Source organism: Solea solea, chromosome 12 (genome assembly GCF_958295425.1).
Source record: "Solea solea chromosome 12, fSolSol10.1, whole genome shotgun sequence".
NCBI lineage: Eukaryota > Metazoa > Chordata > Actinopteri > Pleuronectiformes > Soleidae > Solea > Solea solea.
In genome coordinates, this window is record NC_081145.1 from 22361764 (window position 1) to 22380260 (window position 18497).

Sequence of the window (18497 nt, forward strand, 5' to 3'; positions counted from 1 at the left end):
TAAAGTAGTCTTTGGTGAAACTTCAGTCCTTCTTTCATGGCTGAGTTTAACATATTAAATCATTTCTTTTTTTTGTCCAATTATCTGTCCTCAATGAAAAGCAGAATCCCCGGAGCCTTGATGCACATGTTGCTCATTTCGACGCGGGCCGTGCGGCCGTGCTAATACACGTGCAGAGATAAAGAAACGGCCACACAATATTTCGACTCAACCGCTGTGACCAAACAAATTGTTTTCCGTCGCTTTCCTCCGATTATCGCCGAGCGGCGGACGGCATCGAGGGGAGCAGATACGCGACTTAAGTGGTTTCCTCTGCGCACATAATGAAAATATTTTGTGAGGCTGGGGAACGCAGTTTATGGCATTGTCCCAGCGAGCGGCGGGTGTCGCGTTGCAACAGGTTATGGAGTCGGTTCTCGAGTATTTATATAGTCTTTACTGCTATGGCAGAGCGAGTGAACCCTCCAACTTTGAACCTTCACTTTGATGTGTGCGTGCCACGTCCCAGGAAAAGGAATTATACGACAGTGTTAGTATAAAGTTTGCCTTTTAGAGTCACACGTTTACTCCTCTTTTCCTCCTGATTATCTCATTTAACCCAAGTAACCAATTTCCCGTGATTTGACCTGGTCCTGCACGGACATCATTACGGCTGCAGCCACAAGCCAATTAATAATCAGCCACTTGAATGAATGAATGAATGAATGACGCATTTTGATAATCAGTGAATCAGTTTTTTCTTAAGAAGTAACAGGTTGTGTGTGACTTCTACAAGATAAGATTAGTCAGTGTCATCATTTTTAAGGTTTGCCAAACACCAATCAACATTTTCATCACGATGGACCAACAACTAAAAATAAATGTAATAGAATTTAAAAAAGAATAACTAAATAATTAGATTAGGAGATTAATAAGTAATTAAAACAGTCATTACAGAGATTTATAATCCTTGAAGAGGACTGCCTCATTGGTAATATTCTGATATTTGATCTAAAGCGCCACCAGCAGGTTTACATTTACATTACTTTGGTTGTCTTCTGCTTTTTCACTTTAGCACAAAAGTGTAACATTTTGGCAAAAAATCTGAACTACTTAATCAAACATACGGCCCACGGGCCAGAACCGGCCCACCAGTGGAGTCCAATCCGGCCCCAGAATGAAAATGATTACATTATACAGTTCCAGATACCAGTAAATGGTTAACTTAGGCATAATATTGTTGAAATTTGCATTTATTTTTCTTGAGAAATTTCAGGTTGTTCATAATATGTTTTGTAAAAAAGATACTTAATTTAATGTAAAATAAAGGGAAACATTTTGAGTGCTTGTTGTTAATAGGTTATTGCGATATTATTTGATTCAATTGTGCTGTATGTGGCCGCTGAACTAAAATGAGTTTGACACCCTTAACTTCATCAGTTGCCATCAGATGTACTTATCAAGTGATATAATGAGTTTTTAAGGGTTTTTTCGGGGGAAATAGAATACGTTTTAGATGCATGCACTAATTTTAGTTGGTTAAAAAAAAGTATCAAGTAAAAAAGTTGTGTCAAAGAACTGATATTTATATCAGTTTTTCCACAATTTTCTGGCATTTTGTGGACAATCATTTCATCCTAATTCATTAATAATGAAAATATTTGTTAGTTGCAGCCCTAGAGATCAACGAAACGCTTCCTTTCCGTGTTCATGAGTTATCTAATAACTTACTGAAATCCTTTTTTTGAACAGAACGCTCTAGCCTTACACATACGTTCATATTTCAATTTGCACTATGCTGTTTTCATGAGTGCAGACAAAGTTCCCTGCACCACAACAATAGTGTGTCTGCAGAGCATGGCAATGTCTGCTCCTGCTTCACCTCGTGGATATCATTTTGAAACGATCACCGGAATCCAATTTGGCTTCGTTAAACGGGGACAGGGACCTCCTTCACTCTGGACTCCTGAGCTTGTTTAATGTGATCATCTGCCGTGAGCCTGTCAGTAACATCTTTGTCGTTCAAACTCCTGAGCCCCATGTCTCCTGACAGAGGGACCAGTCATTATTCACTGAAAGGACTGACTTTTTTTTTTTTCTTTCCTCCTGCCCGTTTCCTGTCAGAGGAGAAATTCACGGCACTCTGTCCCCGCTCCGACCTTGCGGCACCCCCTCCCCTCTCCTCCCACACCAGCCGACCAGAGGACCCAGACTGGTCTGAGTAGACAGCCGCCTTTATCACTGCATGACTCTGTGCACTCAGCTCTGTGTGCAAACACTGAAACACATACTTGAACGTACATGTACATGCGTTTGAAACACGCGTGTGCACACAGGCTGAGCATGAAACTGCTCAGAAAGTTTGGCTTTTGGCCTCTGGTTTCTCCTGGTCTCAGTGTATTACTAGAAACACAGAAGGAAAAAAAGCAATAACACATTCACGATGAATCAATATGGAGAGAGAATAGGTGGAAAATCCAGCTCTGTTCAGTACGTTTGCTGGTGAAAATGAGAAAACATTATCACACCAATATCAATGTCCTGTCCCGCAGCGATGTTGGACACAAGTAAAGAAAAAGAGGACATTTTTCACTGCACACTTGTCCTTCAACAAACGCATAAATAGCAGCAGATAAAAAAAAAAAAAAACACTGGCTACAACAGAGGCATCGCAAATTGGAAAATGAAGAGATGAAATTGGCAAATTTCATAAAACGGAGCTAATAAACCACAGAATTAGGAATTAAGTCCATCTGTTTGATGAGAGATGAAAGAGGATCTATGAAACAAATGAGACGGGGACAACAAAAAAAACAAAAAACCCAGACTAATATGACCAAGATACTCCCTGAGCCAATCCTTAATATTTTTAAGATGAAAACATAAATGTACTTATGCGTCTAATAATCGTGGATCTTAGATCTTGACGTTACACTCTTTTATTTATAACTGAAATACATTTGGTTTTTCTTGTCCCCTTCTTTTCATTTCTTTGTTGTTTGTAATTATTATTGCAACAAATTATAGCGTAAGTGATACACACTGTAAAATAAAGCAGGATTTTTTGTTGGGTGTGGTTAGAGTGGGGGGATGGGATGTGGCCTATTTACGGCGGTTGTTGTAAAGTCGAGCTGCACCTCCCTTTTTTCTTGTCTTCTTCTCCTGTGGAGAAATAACTCCTGTAATATTCTGTCTCATCATTTCACTTCTTTCTCTTTTTTTTTTCCGGGGATACCAGTGTTTGTGTGAGAATGTTAGAAAGTGACAAAAATCATTTACTTTACAGAGAAGCATGGGCTGAACCTTTTAAGAAAACACATGTGTGTCTTGGACTCGGCTCAAAGTTCACTGTAACATTCCCAGCAACGCGGTGATCGTCGGTCGAAAAGGCGACTGTGAAATTGACAAAGACTCACTTGGACGACTCGCAGAGTTCCTGCGTGGATAATTTCTCTCTTTGCTCAGCTGGGCAGCTGAACTGCTGCTGGCCCACAATCCACTGGTGTGATGTAGATGCTCAGAGTAGCCTGGGTCAGCCTGCACACACACACACACACACACATATATATACACTACATGAAAGACTTTTCAACATGACACATCTCACGCAAGCAGTCCAGCATTTTTGAAAAACATTCAACAAGCAGCGGCTTTGCACTCTGAACATATCGAAGAAACAGGAGGAAGGGGGCGGCTCTCCTTGCCAGTGATCATAAGTCAAACCGCTGCATGAACTGCACAGGGAGACTTGCGGTTTCTGACTTCAAAGGGCGCGCACAAGCATCAGTATCGGACAAACTGCTCCGGAGTGACACTGACATTCCTGCGAGTGAAATAAAGAAATTGCAGCCGGTTGATCCAATCGAAAGTGTCACCGCGGAGCTAAACGTCCAACCCACCCCCATTTCCTCCTTTCAATCGAAGCTGACGAGACAGGCTCCAGGAGAGCGGGGGCCTACAACGCAGGACAGAACTCTGACTGGCGAAAGTAAATACTGCATACCTTCACATACAAGCAACTGCCCCGCACCCCGAAACTAAAAAAAAATGACACAAGTAAAGATTCATTCTGTTGCACGGGGGGGTGGGGGGGGGGACTGTACTCACCACCAGCTGCACTCTGCCGCCGTTCAAAATGTCCGAGCTGATCTCTGGCAAAAAGCGCTCGCTAAGATAGAGACAAAGAACAATAATGAGTTAAGTATAAGTGTTTTTTATTTCAAAAATGGTTTAAAGTGCTTACAAAACAGTGATGCTGTGGATGTACTTTGTAGATTTTACACATACAGAACATACGGAATGTGTACGTATTTCTAATTGTGCTTGCTTATTTTCTATTGTGTGTTTCTACTGAGAAAAGTGACATTTGACAACAGGGACCTTTTTTTTTTATCATGCGTCATGGATGATTAGTAGGTAACGTGCATTATCAGGATAATTCTGAACGAGAAAATGCATTAATATTTGATGTGAGTGACCAGAGTGAGTGTGAGTCTGGCTCACCAACACACAAATCTAATGATGTGATGTACTCATGTTTATCATGATCTCATCTGAGATTGTTGTATGTCACTTTAAACATCCGCTAAATATGTGTACCCTGTCTCTGATGGACAGTGAGTAAATATCACGTTTGAAAATATGCAACAGGAGTTTAAAAACTCAAGGTAATCACGTAAAAACATGTGGACATTACCTGATGTCTTGGGGTTGTCCAATTTTGGCACAGACTGGCACCATATGTGCCATTTGATATTTCTTAGATACCAAATTGTAAATTAAATTTTATTTAAATGTAACTATAGGTCTATAAAAATGTTTTTTTTACCACACATCAGTTTAAAAGCGGCTTTTTAAAATGCTTGCAATTGGGTTTTTTTTTTTCAGTCTGGTTAATCAAGACATTACATTTTCATACTGTCCAATGTGTGTATGATAATAAAGAGTCTTTATAAACGTCTCACTTTCCCCTAAGACTATAGACAAATTTAGGCGCCTTAAAATGTGTAATTTTGTGACAAATCCTTTGTTCTGATTCACCTCAGTGACAGTGGACCAGCATTTTCTTTGGCACATGAGAGTAAGCACTTTACAAACTTCAGTTTCCAGTGGCCAAAGGCCGTTTAAGCGTGAAATTAAGCAGTGAATAAAGTCTCACGATAACATGGACTTAGATGGACATCAATTTGATCACGTGAGCATTTAGTGAAGTGACTAAAATCAGTTTTTTTCTGGTATCCTTGGGAGCGAGTGTCCGTCTCTCAGGCAGGTTCTCAGCGCAGGGGAGTGACGCACTGTGCAGTCAGCGCTGATTATGTGTGAGCAACTTAAAAATATCCATCCCTCTAAAGTGCCTCACCTCTCTGAATCCCTGTCAGCCTGTTGGTGTAGCCACTGCTGGGCTCGCTCCTGCTTCACTTTCTCCATCTGCTTTGCTTGCCGCTCCGCTGTGCTCACTGCAGTCGACAGAAAACAATAAATGTAACAGGCAAACCTCTTGTCAGGTTAGTAACATTCTGGACGACACTTCTGTCAAAGAATGACTGCGCGGGGTAATCTTTAAAAGCTGTTTTGAAGGTGACGTGTTTCTAAAAATGACAGGTAAGCGTAAATACACGCACACGTTGTGTTAACATGCTGACCAACCGACGAGCTCGACAAATAAACAGCTCGGGGGCCTGATCTTTAGCAATGCTTGACATGTTCCCAGCACTCAGTGGCCACAGCTCCCAGCATTTATGTTTTGGCGTAAAGTGGCGTATTTTGGCGTGTATTACATGTATCATAAAGACGCAGTAAAGTAAGGTCGGTTTCGCGTCCCCCCCCCCCATCAGTTATTGGAACTTGTGGTTCTTTGTAAATGTAAAGCCAAGCAATGATCTGGCAGTTTGTTCGAAACAGAAAATGTGAAAGGCGGCTGATTTACGAGCTATGCTGGAATCCCATTATAAGGTCGTAATTCAAAGTAAACATTTATGTTGCGCTGACAGTAATGCTGCCGCGGATGGGTGTAAACCGATAATGAATTTTGACAGCTCCAAACGCTGGAACTAATGATGCATTTATTTAGGCCATTGACTTACTTTTGCCAAGCTGTAAAAAGAAAAGCGTTACAGTTTTCATGGGTTAATTGAGAAGCGCCACTAAAAACGTCGAGTGATGGATGCTTCCCCTCGGGGCAGCAAAGGCCAGGAAATGGCTACTTGCATTTCTCAAAGCTGAAAATACACAGACGGACCATCCAGTGAAAACCCCGGAGAAATTATTTTCAAAGAGCAAAGGTTCGGAATGATTTGGGGAGACTATCTATTTTTTTCTGGTGGATATTGCAATCTGATATTCACCGCGTAAAAGATTCAAAAAATGATTTAACATTCGATCAAAACAAATAATGCGCTCTATATACAAGCGTCCAACATTGTTCTAAATTGGCATTGACAACAGAACAATCAAAAATAGAATTGTCAAAATCTGTGACTGTATTCAACAAATTGAAGTATAAAGAACGGGTCAGATGTGCAAATTACAGCCTGTATGATTTACCAATTTTGACAATGATTACTTATACAGCAACAAGCTCAAATATTGTAATTGTTCATCCAAAGAAGGCCTCCCTACTGCTTCTTTACAGTATTCATATGTGCCATTCATATTGTAGAATATAGCCAGACCAAAAGCTGCTGCAACACGAGTGAACAATTTGGAACCACATACAATGTATATCTCGCTGTGGACACAAAACAAGAAACGTTTACATTCTTGTTGCACCGCGGTAGCATTAGGAGACTCGCCTCTCTGTTTTTCCCTCTGACCGCCCCACCGAAAAGAAAGAAAAAAAAACCCTCATGACATCCTCCAACCCGCTGAATCTGCCTCCAGTGCTCCTCCAGGACATCAGGAGGGGGCCTGTAGGAGTCACGCCTGTTAGGATGCAACTCTTAAGCACATTAAGAGACCTCATCTCCACTGAGGTGGGGAGAACCCAGACTTAATGTCAGACTCTTGGGGAGAAGGAAGGTGGAAGAAAGTGGAGGGTGGAGACAGCAAAGCAGAGGTGAAGGAAAGACAGAATTCTGGTTCCTCCTCCACTTCCAACATCACTGCAGAAACTAACAACACCGTGTCAATCAGCAATGTGGTTGTATGAGGTAATTACACATAGCCAGCGTCCGACACACACCACTCTTACTGTGCTAAGAAGCCGCAGGAGACAAACAAGCTGAACACTCAACTAATAAAATCAACAATAGCTTAAGTTTACATTATTGTAAGAATATGATAGCCTTTTCTTTGAGCCAATCACAAACCCCTGGCGTTGTAGAGGCAGGCGTAACGCGGTGACAACAGAGAAGCTACGTCGAGCAGCTTTTGTAAACACACATCCAACATGGCGGCCAGTAAGGAGAAGCTGTCTTTCCATTCAGCTCTTGCTTCCATTCTAAGCGACTTTCTCCTTGGAGCTCCCCCCGGGCAAAAGTCATTAGACACCAACCTTCTGATGACCTACAACAAGCACGTTTGTTGATAGTTTTTTTTCTTGCCCTGCATAGGTCTAGTTGACTACCCCTGGTGGTAGCCAATTAACAATTTAAAAAGTGATCTGGACTTCTGTTTCCAGTCAGAGAAGGTTGCCTGACAGAGACATTAAGTGGCAGACATATTCTTATAGGAAAACATCACCGATTAGCATTTAGCTTTGTATTACTAGAATAGGGGTAGTATTTTTGAAAAATTTCGCTTCCCAACCTCAGTCGAGAAATATCTTCATTCTTTTCTTTGTTACGTGCCCACCAGTGACACTTGGTCCAAGCCTTGGTCCGAGGCTTGAAACTTCAACACTAATTCCGCACTTTTTAGACCCACTCGTAGGGGGACGGGATCTCATTCCCAGAAGGTAAACAGTGTGCGCCATCTTTGCTAACAGTTACGCTAACAGGACCAAGTGTCACTGGTGGGCACATATCAAAGAAAAGAATGAAGATATTTCTCAACTCAGGGGAAACTGAGGTTGGGAAGAACAATTTTTCAAAAATACTACCCCCATTCTAGTAACACAACGCTAAATGCAAAAACCATTCTGTAATTATTAATCCAAAGAATGCTTCCGTACTGTGCTTCTTCCAACATCTCGATTATAGTGCAACCATATTTACGCACAAAAAGTCCTTCGGTGTGAACGGGCCGCAGTACTTGCCTTCTTTGTGTTTTTTTTGTGTTGGAAAATGTGACACAACAGCATGAAATGTTGCCTGAATCCTGTGCTCATGGCAAGAATAATCCCATTTTTAGTTGGAAGTTGGTCCGAGTGAGAAACTGCTGCCTCTGTGCATTGGCTCTGCGTACCTCTCCCACAAGTGTGCCAGTGCACCACAAAAACATACACCACGAGGACAGAGCTCCACTGCCTGAGATAAATAGAAGCTCCGAGATTACGGGGGTGAAATTGAATGCATATGAATGGTGGTAAATAAATCTGACACTAAGTTATTTTGGACGACGAATGATAAACAAGATGATTGTGTTTCAGTTGGACTTTGTAGAGGACCTGAAGTGTGAAATCGAGTTAAGTGCTCAGGAGGTGGAGGTTCCACGCTGGAATAAAAATATATACCCTTGTGTCTCTGACATGAGGACGGATGTTTGGTGAAGCTCACTCTAAATTTGGATGGAAGAAGAAGGTTGTGTGTGTGGTGAAAAGTAAGAGGAGAAACAAAGAGGACTGCCTGAAGGCATAAAACATCTCCAGCATCTGCAGTACCCAAACACTGGACAATACATATCATCTGAAAAAGGGAAGTGCATTGCTCTCTCGCTCTCGCTCTCTTCTTTGCCTTTAAAAGAAAATGTCTTGCGGCTCTGCTGCATATTCTCCCCCTCTCTGGGTATGTAAGCTGATACCCATTTCAAGTGGGTTACTCATGTCCAGCACATCCACACAAAAAGCCCGGATAAAATAAACACACCGCGTCGGATATCTTGGAAAGAATCTGTCATGGGTTTGGGGCTAATCACCTCCAGAAGGGGCTTGACTCAAAACCTGAAATGCTAGCCCCTGTCGGGGAGCACTGGCTGGGCCTGGGCTAGGCTGGCTCGGCCCCGGGCACTGGGGATGGATCCGCAGGAGGGAGTGCTTTACACAGGTCAGGACCAAGGAAGCAAAAGGGGTGGCTGGTTTGAGCCCATGCACACAACCTGGATCCCAGAGTCAGTTGAGTCTGCCTCATGGTTTTCCTTTTAAAAGGCAGCAGGACTTGTCTCGTCCAAGATAAACACATTTTACAGAACTAGGTCAGGAAACCAACTGAGGATGACTCCCACAAGTTTATCAGTGGCTGAAGCTTCTTCACTTGACATTGTCCAATGTGATAAATCATCAAGGCAAAGGTGGAGGGGAAAGAAAGGATACGGAAAGGAAACAGAACTTGAAATTCTGTTGTAAATCAACAGATTATTTCTTTGGAACCTGTCTTTAACGTCAAGTTGTTCTAAGAGCTGATCGAAACTTTACCAGTGAACATTCTCAAAGAAAAAAAACAAGAGGAGTCCCGCACGGGTGAGCCGCCCCAAAACAGATGAAGCAGAACGAAAAGCTTCCCAAAGTTGAGGGTACGATTCGTTCTGTTTCTTTTCGAACACGAAATCAACAGACTATGCTTCTCCAAAGCTTATTAGGGGGCATTTTATGCTTATGGCGGCACAGGAGTTGGACAAGCGTCAGAACCAGTTACTTTGTTGCCTGTTGGCAAACGCTGTTGTTGAAGCGTCACCCTGACTGCTGGATGACCGCAAGAGTCAAGCTCTCTGGATGTGAGGCCGTGACCCCCGTGGGTGGGGGTGGGGTGTAGAGAAAAGATAGAGACAGGCCCTCGCAATAAAAGCTGGCTGCCCACTGTTTTCTCTCCTGACCTGCCCCCACCTCTCCCCCACTTTTAAGTCTAGCTGTGGATGTAGTCTCTACACCTCGGGGCAAGAGATAGAGAGAGGAGGCTACTGACCTCAGACAACTACACATCACAGTCGACCTTTGGATGTTGCAACTTTGGTGAAATTGGCCTCAGATTCCTCATTAAGAGCGAAATGTATGTGCTGCTAAAGGGTTACCAAATGTGCAACATGTCCTAGGTCCTACCTCTCATGTGATTTCTCCTGTGTGGTGCAGGCCTGTTTCGTGTCGCCACTGGGCCCTGCTGGCAGACAAAGGGATCTAAGAGAATAAGGAAAAGAGGGTCAAAGAAGGACAAGGCAGACCTAAAACCAGAAGCAGAAGAACCAGGACCAAACATTCGGAAAATATTATAACAGCACTCTGCTTCCACTGAGGCAGATGCCATTCGCAGTTACAGCTGACATAGACCTGTGTGTCTGTGGACCGAGATGACAAGAACACTGCTCTTGGAATCAAGCGTTTGCAATTCAGATCAAAGCACTGCCTCACTCTACATGACCATGGCATGATATCCATAGTGGGACTACCGTTTCTTGGAGCAGAACAGAGGTGAGGTCACCTTTCCATGCAGCCGCACTCAACCACTACAATGAGAGAAAGTCATCGTGGGATGAATTGTCAAGAGGTTTCTTGGCAACCGCTATTTCCTTTGCAGGCTCTCAAATAAGGCCCAATAAGAGGCGACAGGTCCTGGCTTCTGCTGTCTGTTATGGCTCATTAACATATATTGGCTGGAAAGGTTCACTGCTGTTGAGGCTCAGTTGATGGAACAAAGATGATAATGATCAGAGGCAAAAAAATTAGTGTGGACCACCACCACCCCCCCAACCCCTTTAAGAATGTTTTTTTCTTTTTGCCATAAGAGCCATCCATTCCATATTGCCGGGATATTTTGGTGTTAAACATGTAGCAATAAGAGGACGGTATTTCGTAGAGATGATCTCTAAACAAAACAAACTTTCTGCTGGAGGTGATTTAGAAATAAACTGTCTGTTCTGCCTCTCCCAACCCCTTTAATCTAACTTTAAAGGGAAAGTTCAGGTTTTTGAAGTGTATCAATACTGACTGGAATAAGAGAGTTTGCCAATTAATGAAAGGCTTACTTAATAAAAGTCTATGAGATCTTAAGAATGCAACCACTGCTTAATCTCACTCCTATCCGTTTCTGACTCTAAACTAAGGTTTGTGTGACCTGTAATCCACTCACTCCCCTAAACGAAATCTATGGGAAAAAGAAATAGCAATTTTATATCACAGTAACACAGGAGTTGATGCTGTCTCCATATACATTCTCATAAGTAAGAAATTACTTTCTGCCCCATTAGGACCAGGCTTTGGTCCCCACAAGGACTGAGGGTCCTGACAGGGTCCATATGTATGCCCCAAAAGGTTCTAGACTTAATATGAATGCCAAGATTCCTGCCAATAAAATCTACACACACTCACCCTGATGTATCTTCTGATGTTGCTTCTGGGTTGTCCTCATCTTCTGTGCTCTCTTGAGCATCAGGAGAGCTGTGTTGCTGTCTTTAAACCCCCTGGAGTCCAAAACAACAGAAATTCCAATTCAGAGAAATAACAAATGCACACAGAAACAAGGCAAAAAAAATAGAGGATTTACCATTCTTCCACGATCTTTTCTGATTTTGCAGAGAGGCCGCTGAGCACTGAAGCTGCAGCCGATTTGAGTCTGAAATCACAAAGATGTCATTGTCCTGATTAGAAAACATCAGTTGCACATGTTGTGTCAATAAACCACAAAAGCGAAAAAGTATTTTGTGGCTTGAAAAACACATTACCACACTTAGTTTCGGTTTTCTCCTGCGTTCACTGAAACTCTCACAGCATTCGGTGTACTACTGAGAACTGTTCACTGTATAAATGTCGCTCCTTCGAGCATTCTTTCTTTTTCTGTATCAGATGTAGTGAAATAATGACGGAAACATATTGAAGCAGAGATAAAAATGGTTCATTCCTACATGTACGGGACAGTCAGACTGTGTCATGTGTCATCTTACCTGTTGGAACTCTCTGGAGAAGTTCTCTCCTCAGCAGGATCCACCTGCTCTCCATCCAACCAGGCCTGCTTTGGTCTCCAGTGTGGTATTGATGGGGTAGTGTGGTGGACATGTACAGGAGAGGGCCCAAGAGGCTGAAATGCATATTTGTTTGAGTATTTATCTCCTTGAGTGAAAACTGAATCTGTATCTGCGGTGTGTACACAATGTGGGGACATCTAAAGTCTAAACGGAAACATTGAGTTTAAAGGAATGGGTCAGGCATTTTGAAGTGGAGGTGTACAAGGTACTGACACAAGGTCAGATGTCACTGTGTGCACATTTGCTCCAATAACTCAGTGAAAATATGACTACCCCTGCCCAAGCTGACAATAGCATAATAGTATGTTTTCAGCTTTATCTAATTGTTAGCCCTTTCTGACTGGAAACTGAAGTTTTAGGGGACATGGAAGCAGTTGATCTACTGCTGCCTTGTTTGATTTGAAGTTTATTACTTGGCTAAATGTGAACGTAGGTCCTAATGGAGGCAGCAGTCGATTGCACCGTGATGTAAAAGTGCTGATTTTCTCTGTGGACTTTGACTTTAGCATCAAAAACTTTAATTTTGTGATGACGAATGGTGGAGGTAAAGCAGTGAACACAGGTGTAGATTTTATCTGTTTACCTGTATTTGTTAAGAGGTTTTTCCTTGACCTACGACCATGTTACAGAAAAACTAAAGTATCAATTTAAACCTCGTAATATGGAGTCATCAGTATCCCTAAGGGAAAAGGAAATATAATTTATAGAATAATGTTCACTCCCGTTTGACCAAACTGCATGTTTTGATTTGAGGTATTTGGCTGTCAATTTTTAACCAAGGCAAGTTTACACACTGAAGGAATGCTCATAACTAACAGCTTAATTACTCTCCTGGTCCCAGTTTCGCTTTGTCCAAGAGCTAAATTGTTCATCCCTGCCTTTGATGTATACCTCACTGTCAACACACTGAAATCAGCCATGACAGCAGCTGCACCACATCAGCTGACTTAAACTGGCGACCATGATGTACAGCGCTGAGCGTGCTCCAAAGAAAAGATCCAGCAAGAGGTAAAGGAAGGGGGGGAAAAAACGGGACGACAGTCCGCCAGTGTGAAAAATGACATCTGCTGGTGCTGAGCAACCTTCAGCCCTCCAGGAAACAATCTTGTTTTTCAAGAGAGTAAATCTCAAGATCAATCAGGGAGAGTGAGACAAATTCTTGAGGGGGCAATTATCTAGATGAAAAAGGGGGCAGGGTAAGCGGAACAAAAAAAAGTCTTCCACTGGTACCACACAACGGCTGGTGAATCCCAAACTTTATTGGCCACATTCGAAAGCAAAAAATAGGTTTTAAATGTCTTGGAGCAAGTTCTTTACCTTCAGAGAGAGCGGCTGCTGCGACACACGATGACGCCCTGAAGATGACGAGTCCTCAGAAAGCGTCAACGTCCAGCGTTTCTCTTCTGCTGCCTTTGAAAGAAATTAAAGGATTTAGTTTTACATGTTTACAGCATATTTCTTCCAGATATATTTTTAATAAGAATAAATAAAATGCTGTTGTTTTGTAGTGAAACAGTGTTTTCCCTTCATTACTGCAATTGTGACAACCCATCTTTAACTCATGTCAGCACAGTTTAAATGTTATAGACTGTATATAAAAATGGGCGTAGTCTTTTTCTATTGTGAAGCCTTGAGATTCAGGACTTGATTTTGATCATGTGAGGTTATGAAACCCAAAATTCACAGATGTCACCTACGTACAACCAATCTTCTATTGGGCGACATTAGCTGTCAATCACACTTGTGTCCACTCATTTGTGCTGTGTGCTTTATACACTAATTTCCACTAAATTTGCATACGCTTTACGAAAATGGACATCAGGGTCTATCGTAGAAGATCTGAAACTAGTAACTGATTAACCCAGTCTTTGTCTACTGCTTTAGCCTCCATATGAGGTTGGCAGGGAGATGGAGCCAATCCCAGCTGACATTTGGCGAAAGGCGGAGTTAAAATCTGGACAGGTCTACAAAACACGGCGAACCAGGATTCAAACCAGTACCCTTCTTGCTGTGAGTCAAAAGTGCTAGCCAATGTGACTTAAAGACCATTAAATGCTGAGCATTTTTTTTTTGACAGGCGCTATAAATCAAGTGAGAAGTAGGCTCATTAATCCGCAAACTTCCTTTGCAACCAGCAGAGTCTCGCCCCCTGGTGGCTAATTGCTACTTCTGTCTGACCTCGTAGACGATCCATTTTTTCTTTATACAGTGTACAGCGTATTAACAGCCGTGATATTATTGTAGTATAGTCAAACAGCGTGTTGCTACTATAAGTCTTTCCACATCATCCTGTTCTTTTGCATCATCTTCTCTTATCTTTCACCGCAGTAGATATTCAATCAAACAATGGCGTGCAGGAAACTTTTTACTCCTTCAAAGAAGCTCCTGGGGCTTAGGGGTCCTGGTAACGTATGGTGGAAATGTGGCTTTTGCAAATGTGGCTTGTTTCCATGTTGGTTTTATGTGTATATACTTTCTATTTATGCATCTGTGTTGCAGCCTGGGGTGCAGGTTTGTGTGTCAGAAGGGGGCTACGGGGGCTAAGGGATTACTGGGCCATGAAAGTGAATAACACATGAACTTGTGTGCATACCTCATCAAAGACAAATCCATCCACGTCGACTTCCTCAAAGGTTTCGTCCTCACCGCTGTCAGGCCATGTGACAACAGCGAGAGCAGATGCGAGCCTCCTCCTCAGAATGAAGCCCCTCCAGAATGCCTGACCGTACCCAAAAGAAAGAAATAGAAGGAACCTCTCCATGAATCATGCAGTAAACGTAAATATTGTGTGTTATCCCATTAGGGAGATAAAACATGTTAACCCCTCTTTTAATTGCTGAGCGTTCTGCTGTCTGAACTCTGCGTGACTCCTGGCTGTTCGGAGACAAATGGAGCTCCGGAGTGCCTCTAAATCCTCCAATTCCCAATAGGCTTGGGGGGGCGGCAACAGAGATCCTAGAGCTCCTACTACCACACTTCTTTGGAATCTGATTAATCACTGGGTACAACCCCAAAATACATATACACACACCAGTCTATTGCACCACCAACACCTACGTCTACCTCAGGGAGCCCTAAAGGACCCATCAAACACTTTTGTGCTGAGAAGGGAGTTGCGAGAAGTTGAGTGGCATGTTTTTTAGCAGAAGCGGAAGATTCCATGGCACGTATGAGGCATAAAGATGGATGTCTGAAAGGTGAAAATAGACCATTCTCAATCATACATGACGTTGAAACTCACTCGGACCTTCTGGCACAGCAAAGAAACCTGTGGCATTAGCTGGTGGCGTTTTAAATCTCTGCCCGACCTCCACGATCGTGATATGATGTTACTTATTTACATGCCTACAGCCAGGAAAATCAACATGATTTTGGTTCGGTGATGATGACATTTTCCTGGTTATGAATGTGGTTAGGTTTAGGCACAAAAAAAAGCAAAAAGGTAAAGCCTATAGTAAAAGATCATGCAGTTTTCCTCATCATGGATCAGCTGATCCGATACTTAATATCAGTGCTGGTCCAAGACTTGTCAAGATCAATGCATTGGATGTTAGAAAAAGAGAAATGCAAAAAAATCCAATTTGACTTTTCAATGCGAAACAATGGGAAAAGTCACATTTGTACAAAAAGGTTTTGTCAGACTGTGTCTTATCAAACGCATGTCATATCAATATTTCAATATCAATATTGATGGCGACATCTTAACACTGTTATGTTGATATAAAAGCATGTAGACATTTGAATTAGTAGCATCACAGAGGTTTGGAGAAACAATACAGTACAATGGCAACACTTGATTGGGTAGTCACACTTCATCTAAAACTTTGTTAGCAGGTCAAACATGAGACCAAACGAGTAAATATTTCTACTATTGGATTAAAACTCTCAAAAAAAAAGGTCTGGATTGTCAGGGAATGTTGCAGAAAGAGGCAAACTGTAAACTGCAAGTGAGTAAACGTGACAGAATGATGTGACATATTTTTTACCTGGATAGCAATTGCTGCATAATCTTGTTCAATAACGCTCCTGTCAACAGAAGACGATCCTGCGTCTGGCTCTCCTCTGTCTCCCACTCCTCCACCTCCCTTCTCAGCTGTGGGGGGGCAGCTGATGTTCCCACATTTCTCTCTGTATTTTCTCCACTGCTGCTGAATCACTGCCGCTGCTGTGCTGTGGACACACACACACACACACACACACACACATAAAGTGAGGGATATACATGATGTCATAGCACCTTTCAAAAACATAAAATATATTTCGGAGCAGACATCTGGAGAACAGGACTCTGGAAAGTTTAAGCCTGTCCAGAGTCACCCTTCATATCAAAGATCTATTGTCCTCCCATAGATAGCGCAGTGTTAATGATGAAGCTGCGTGTTAAAATGAATAGAATGTTCAACATCCTTGGCCGTAAATCATGCAGAGGAGGCTCCAATGATGACAAATGCTCTGCAGCAGAAACTAATAAAAACGCTGAGCTGCTATAAATAGAGAGCGAGCTAGCTCTCTCAATCAGCACCGTCCATACAGTATGCACCGTGGAAAAAAAAAAAAAAGGGTGAGATTTTCATTACAAACCAAGTATCAGCACTTACTGATATGTTGTCAACAGCATTGTGTCGGACTGAATTGATGTACAGACGTGGACATTATCCATCCGTTCACTGTATAAGCTGCCCTCCCTGACAAATATTGCTATTGTACTGACCTGCAAGTCACTGGAAATGTTAAATGTGTTCGTTCTGTACGAGATAAAAATGTTTGAATTCAATGTTTTATTTAAAAAAAGAGTCATGTCATGTTTTAGCACCGTTATGGTCACATGATGTCACCCATAAGAATTTGAAGTTCTGTTTAAAGCAGATGTGTTAAACATACAGCCCGTGGGCCAGAACCGGCCCACCTGAGGGTCCAATCCGGCCCGCAGGATGAATCTGTTAAAATTTCACTTTGTGATTACAGTCTAATCATAATGTGAAATACTAAAGTTGTCCCTTTCATATACCTGTGTGAAATGTTTCGTGCCTGTAAGTTGTGTGAATGTCAACTTTTGCATAATATTGTTAAAATTGCACTTATTTTTCTCACGAAATTTCAGGTTCATAATACGGTTTGTAAAAAGATACGTCATTAAATGTAAAACAAAAGGAAAAAACTTGTTTTTTGTAGTGTATTGTGCTATTATTTTACTGCTCCGGCCTACCTGAGATCTATATGCGTTGTATGTGACTCCTGAACTAAAATGAGTTTAACACCCCTGCTTTAAAGCCTCAAGAGTAATGATTTCGTCCAGCTTCTTCACTCCAAATGGTAACAAAATTTACAGCATTGTAAAAAAAAAAGACCTACAACTAATGATTGAGATCATTAAGTCCTCAGAAATATAGATAAAGTGAGAAACAGTGTCATTTTCTCATAGAATTCCATTCAAACATAATTCTGTTTGCACCCTCTAATGGCTGCTGAATATATTCTTACTTCCTGGTTGGCTTCAATGAGCAAACATGAAGACTACATCCACTTTTTTCACAGTTTATGGCCTTAACTCTGAGTTTTAACACTGTTATGGGGACATCCTGGTGTGATTTACCCTGTGATGTGTGATGTGTTTTGCTACAGAGATGTGATGTGTTTTGCTACAGAGATGTGAGCTCACACGTATCTGTGGCAATAGCAACAAAAAAAACGAGAGACTGAGTTGAGCCAATCCTACGAGCATTTGGTGAATTACTTTTTGGAGTCCAGTTCATGATGGTCAGACTCAGGTGCCATTTCCAGATGGAAGGAAGTTGGTTTTTCATTTGTTGTGGAGGAGTGAAAGCTCATCTCCGTGGCTGATTTATCCACTGGAATCATATTGCTTTGAATGACTGGTAGCTCTTTTTTACTGTCCATATCCGCTGTTTTCTCCACTGCAGTTTGGCCCAGTGTAGACACAGAGGTGTCCCCATATTCATGAGCAAATCTCTGCTCCACAGCCAGTTGCAGAGTCTCGGTGAAGTGTCGGCAGGAGCATTTCACAGCATCCAGGGGAGATGAGGCATTACTGCAAACCCACACATACACAAAATAAATATTATTTGCTATAGTGTAGATGATTAATTCACACAAAATGTAGAACAAATTTGAACCCTTTAACACAGAACGTATTACAGAAAACACATTTGTGCAAGCGCACTTTGCATTACCGTACATGTATTTACGCAGCAGTTGGTGCTATTGGAAAAATTCCAACGGTTTCTGAAAGCTGGGAAGTTGCCTGTGTGTGGTTATTACGGTAATTTCACTCGCGCTGTCTGTGAATCAGTGTCTTTGTTGACAGAAAAGGAAAAAGGGGGTAAAACGCCTGTACATAAGTTTCCATTTTTTGCCCTGTTTTTGGACACTGAAGCAAAATCTAAATTTTTTTATGTTCAATGGTTTATACTGTTCAACTTTCAAAATAAACACGAAGAATCTGGTGAACTATA

The 18497-nt window shown here is 42.0% G+C and overlaps 1 protein-coding gene across 6 annotated transcripts in view; it reads right to left on the reverse strand.

The window, feature by feature from the left end:
* Positions 1 to 18497, reverse strand: part of lrriq1 (leucine-rich repeats and IQ motif containing 1) — a 48054-nt gene that overhangs the window by 4448 nt on the left and 25109 nt on the right. For all 6 annotated transcript variants that reach the window (XM_058644396.1, XM_058644397.1, XM_058644394.1 and 3 more), the window contains 11 exons: positions 17759 to 18073; positions 16011 to 16194; positions 14618 to 14743; positions 13342 to 13434; positions 11944 to 12077; positions 11547 to 11615; positions 11372 to 11463; positions 10109 to 10183; positions 5339 to 5435; positions 4087 to 4147; positions 3396 to 3516 (listed from right to left, as the gene is read on the reverse strand). In XM_058644396.1, coding sequence (XP_058500379.1) covers positions 3396 to 3516; positions 4087 to 4147; positions 5339 to 5435; positions 10109 to 10183; positions 11372 to 11463; positions 11547 to 11615; positions 11944 to 12077; positions 13342 to 13434; positions 14618 to 14743; positions 16011 to 16194; positions 17759 to 18073 — 1367 coding nt within the window. The remainder of the gene's footprint in view (positions 1 to 3395; positions 3517 to 4086; positions 4148 to 5338; positions 5436 to 10108; positions 10184 to 11371; positions 11464 to 11546; positions 11616 to 11943; positions 12078 to 13341; positions 13435 to 14617; positions 14744 to 16010; positions 16195 to 17758; positions 18074 to 18497) is intronic.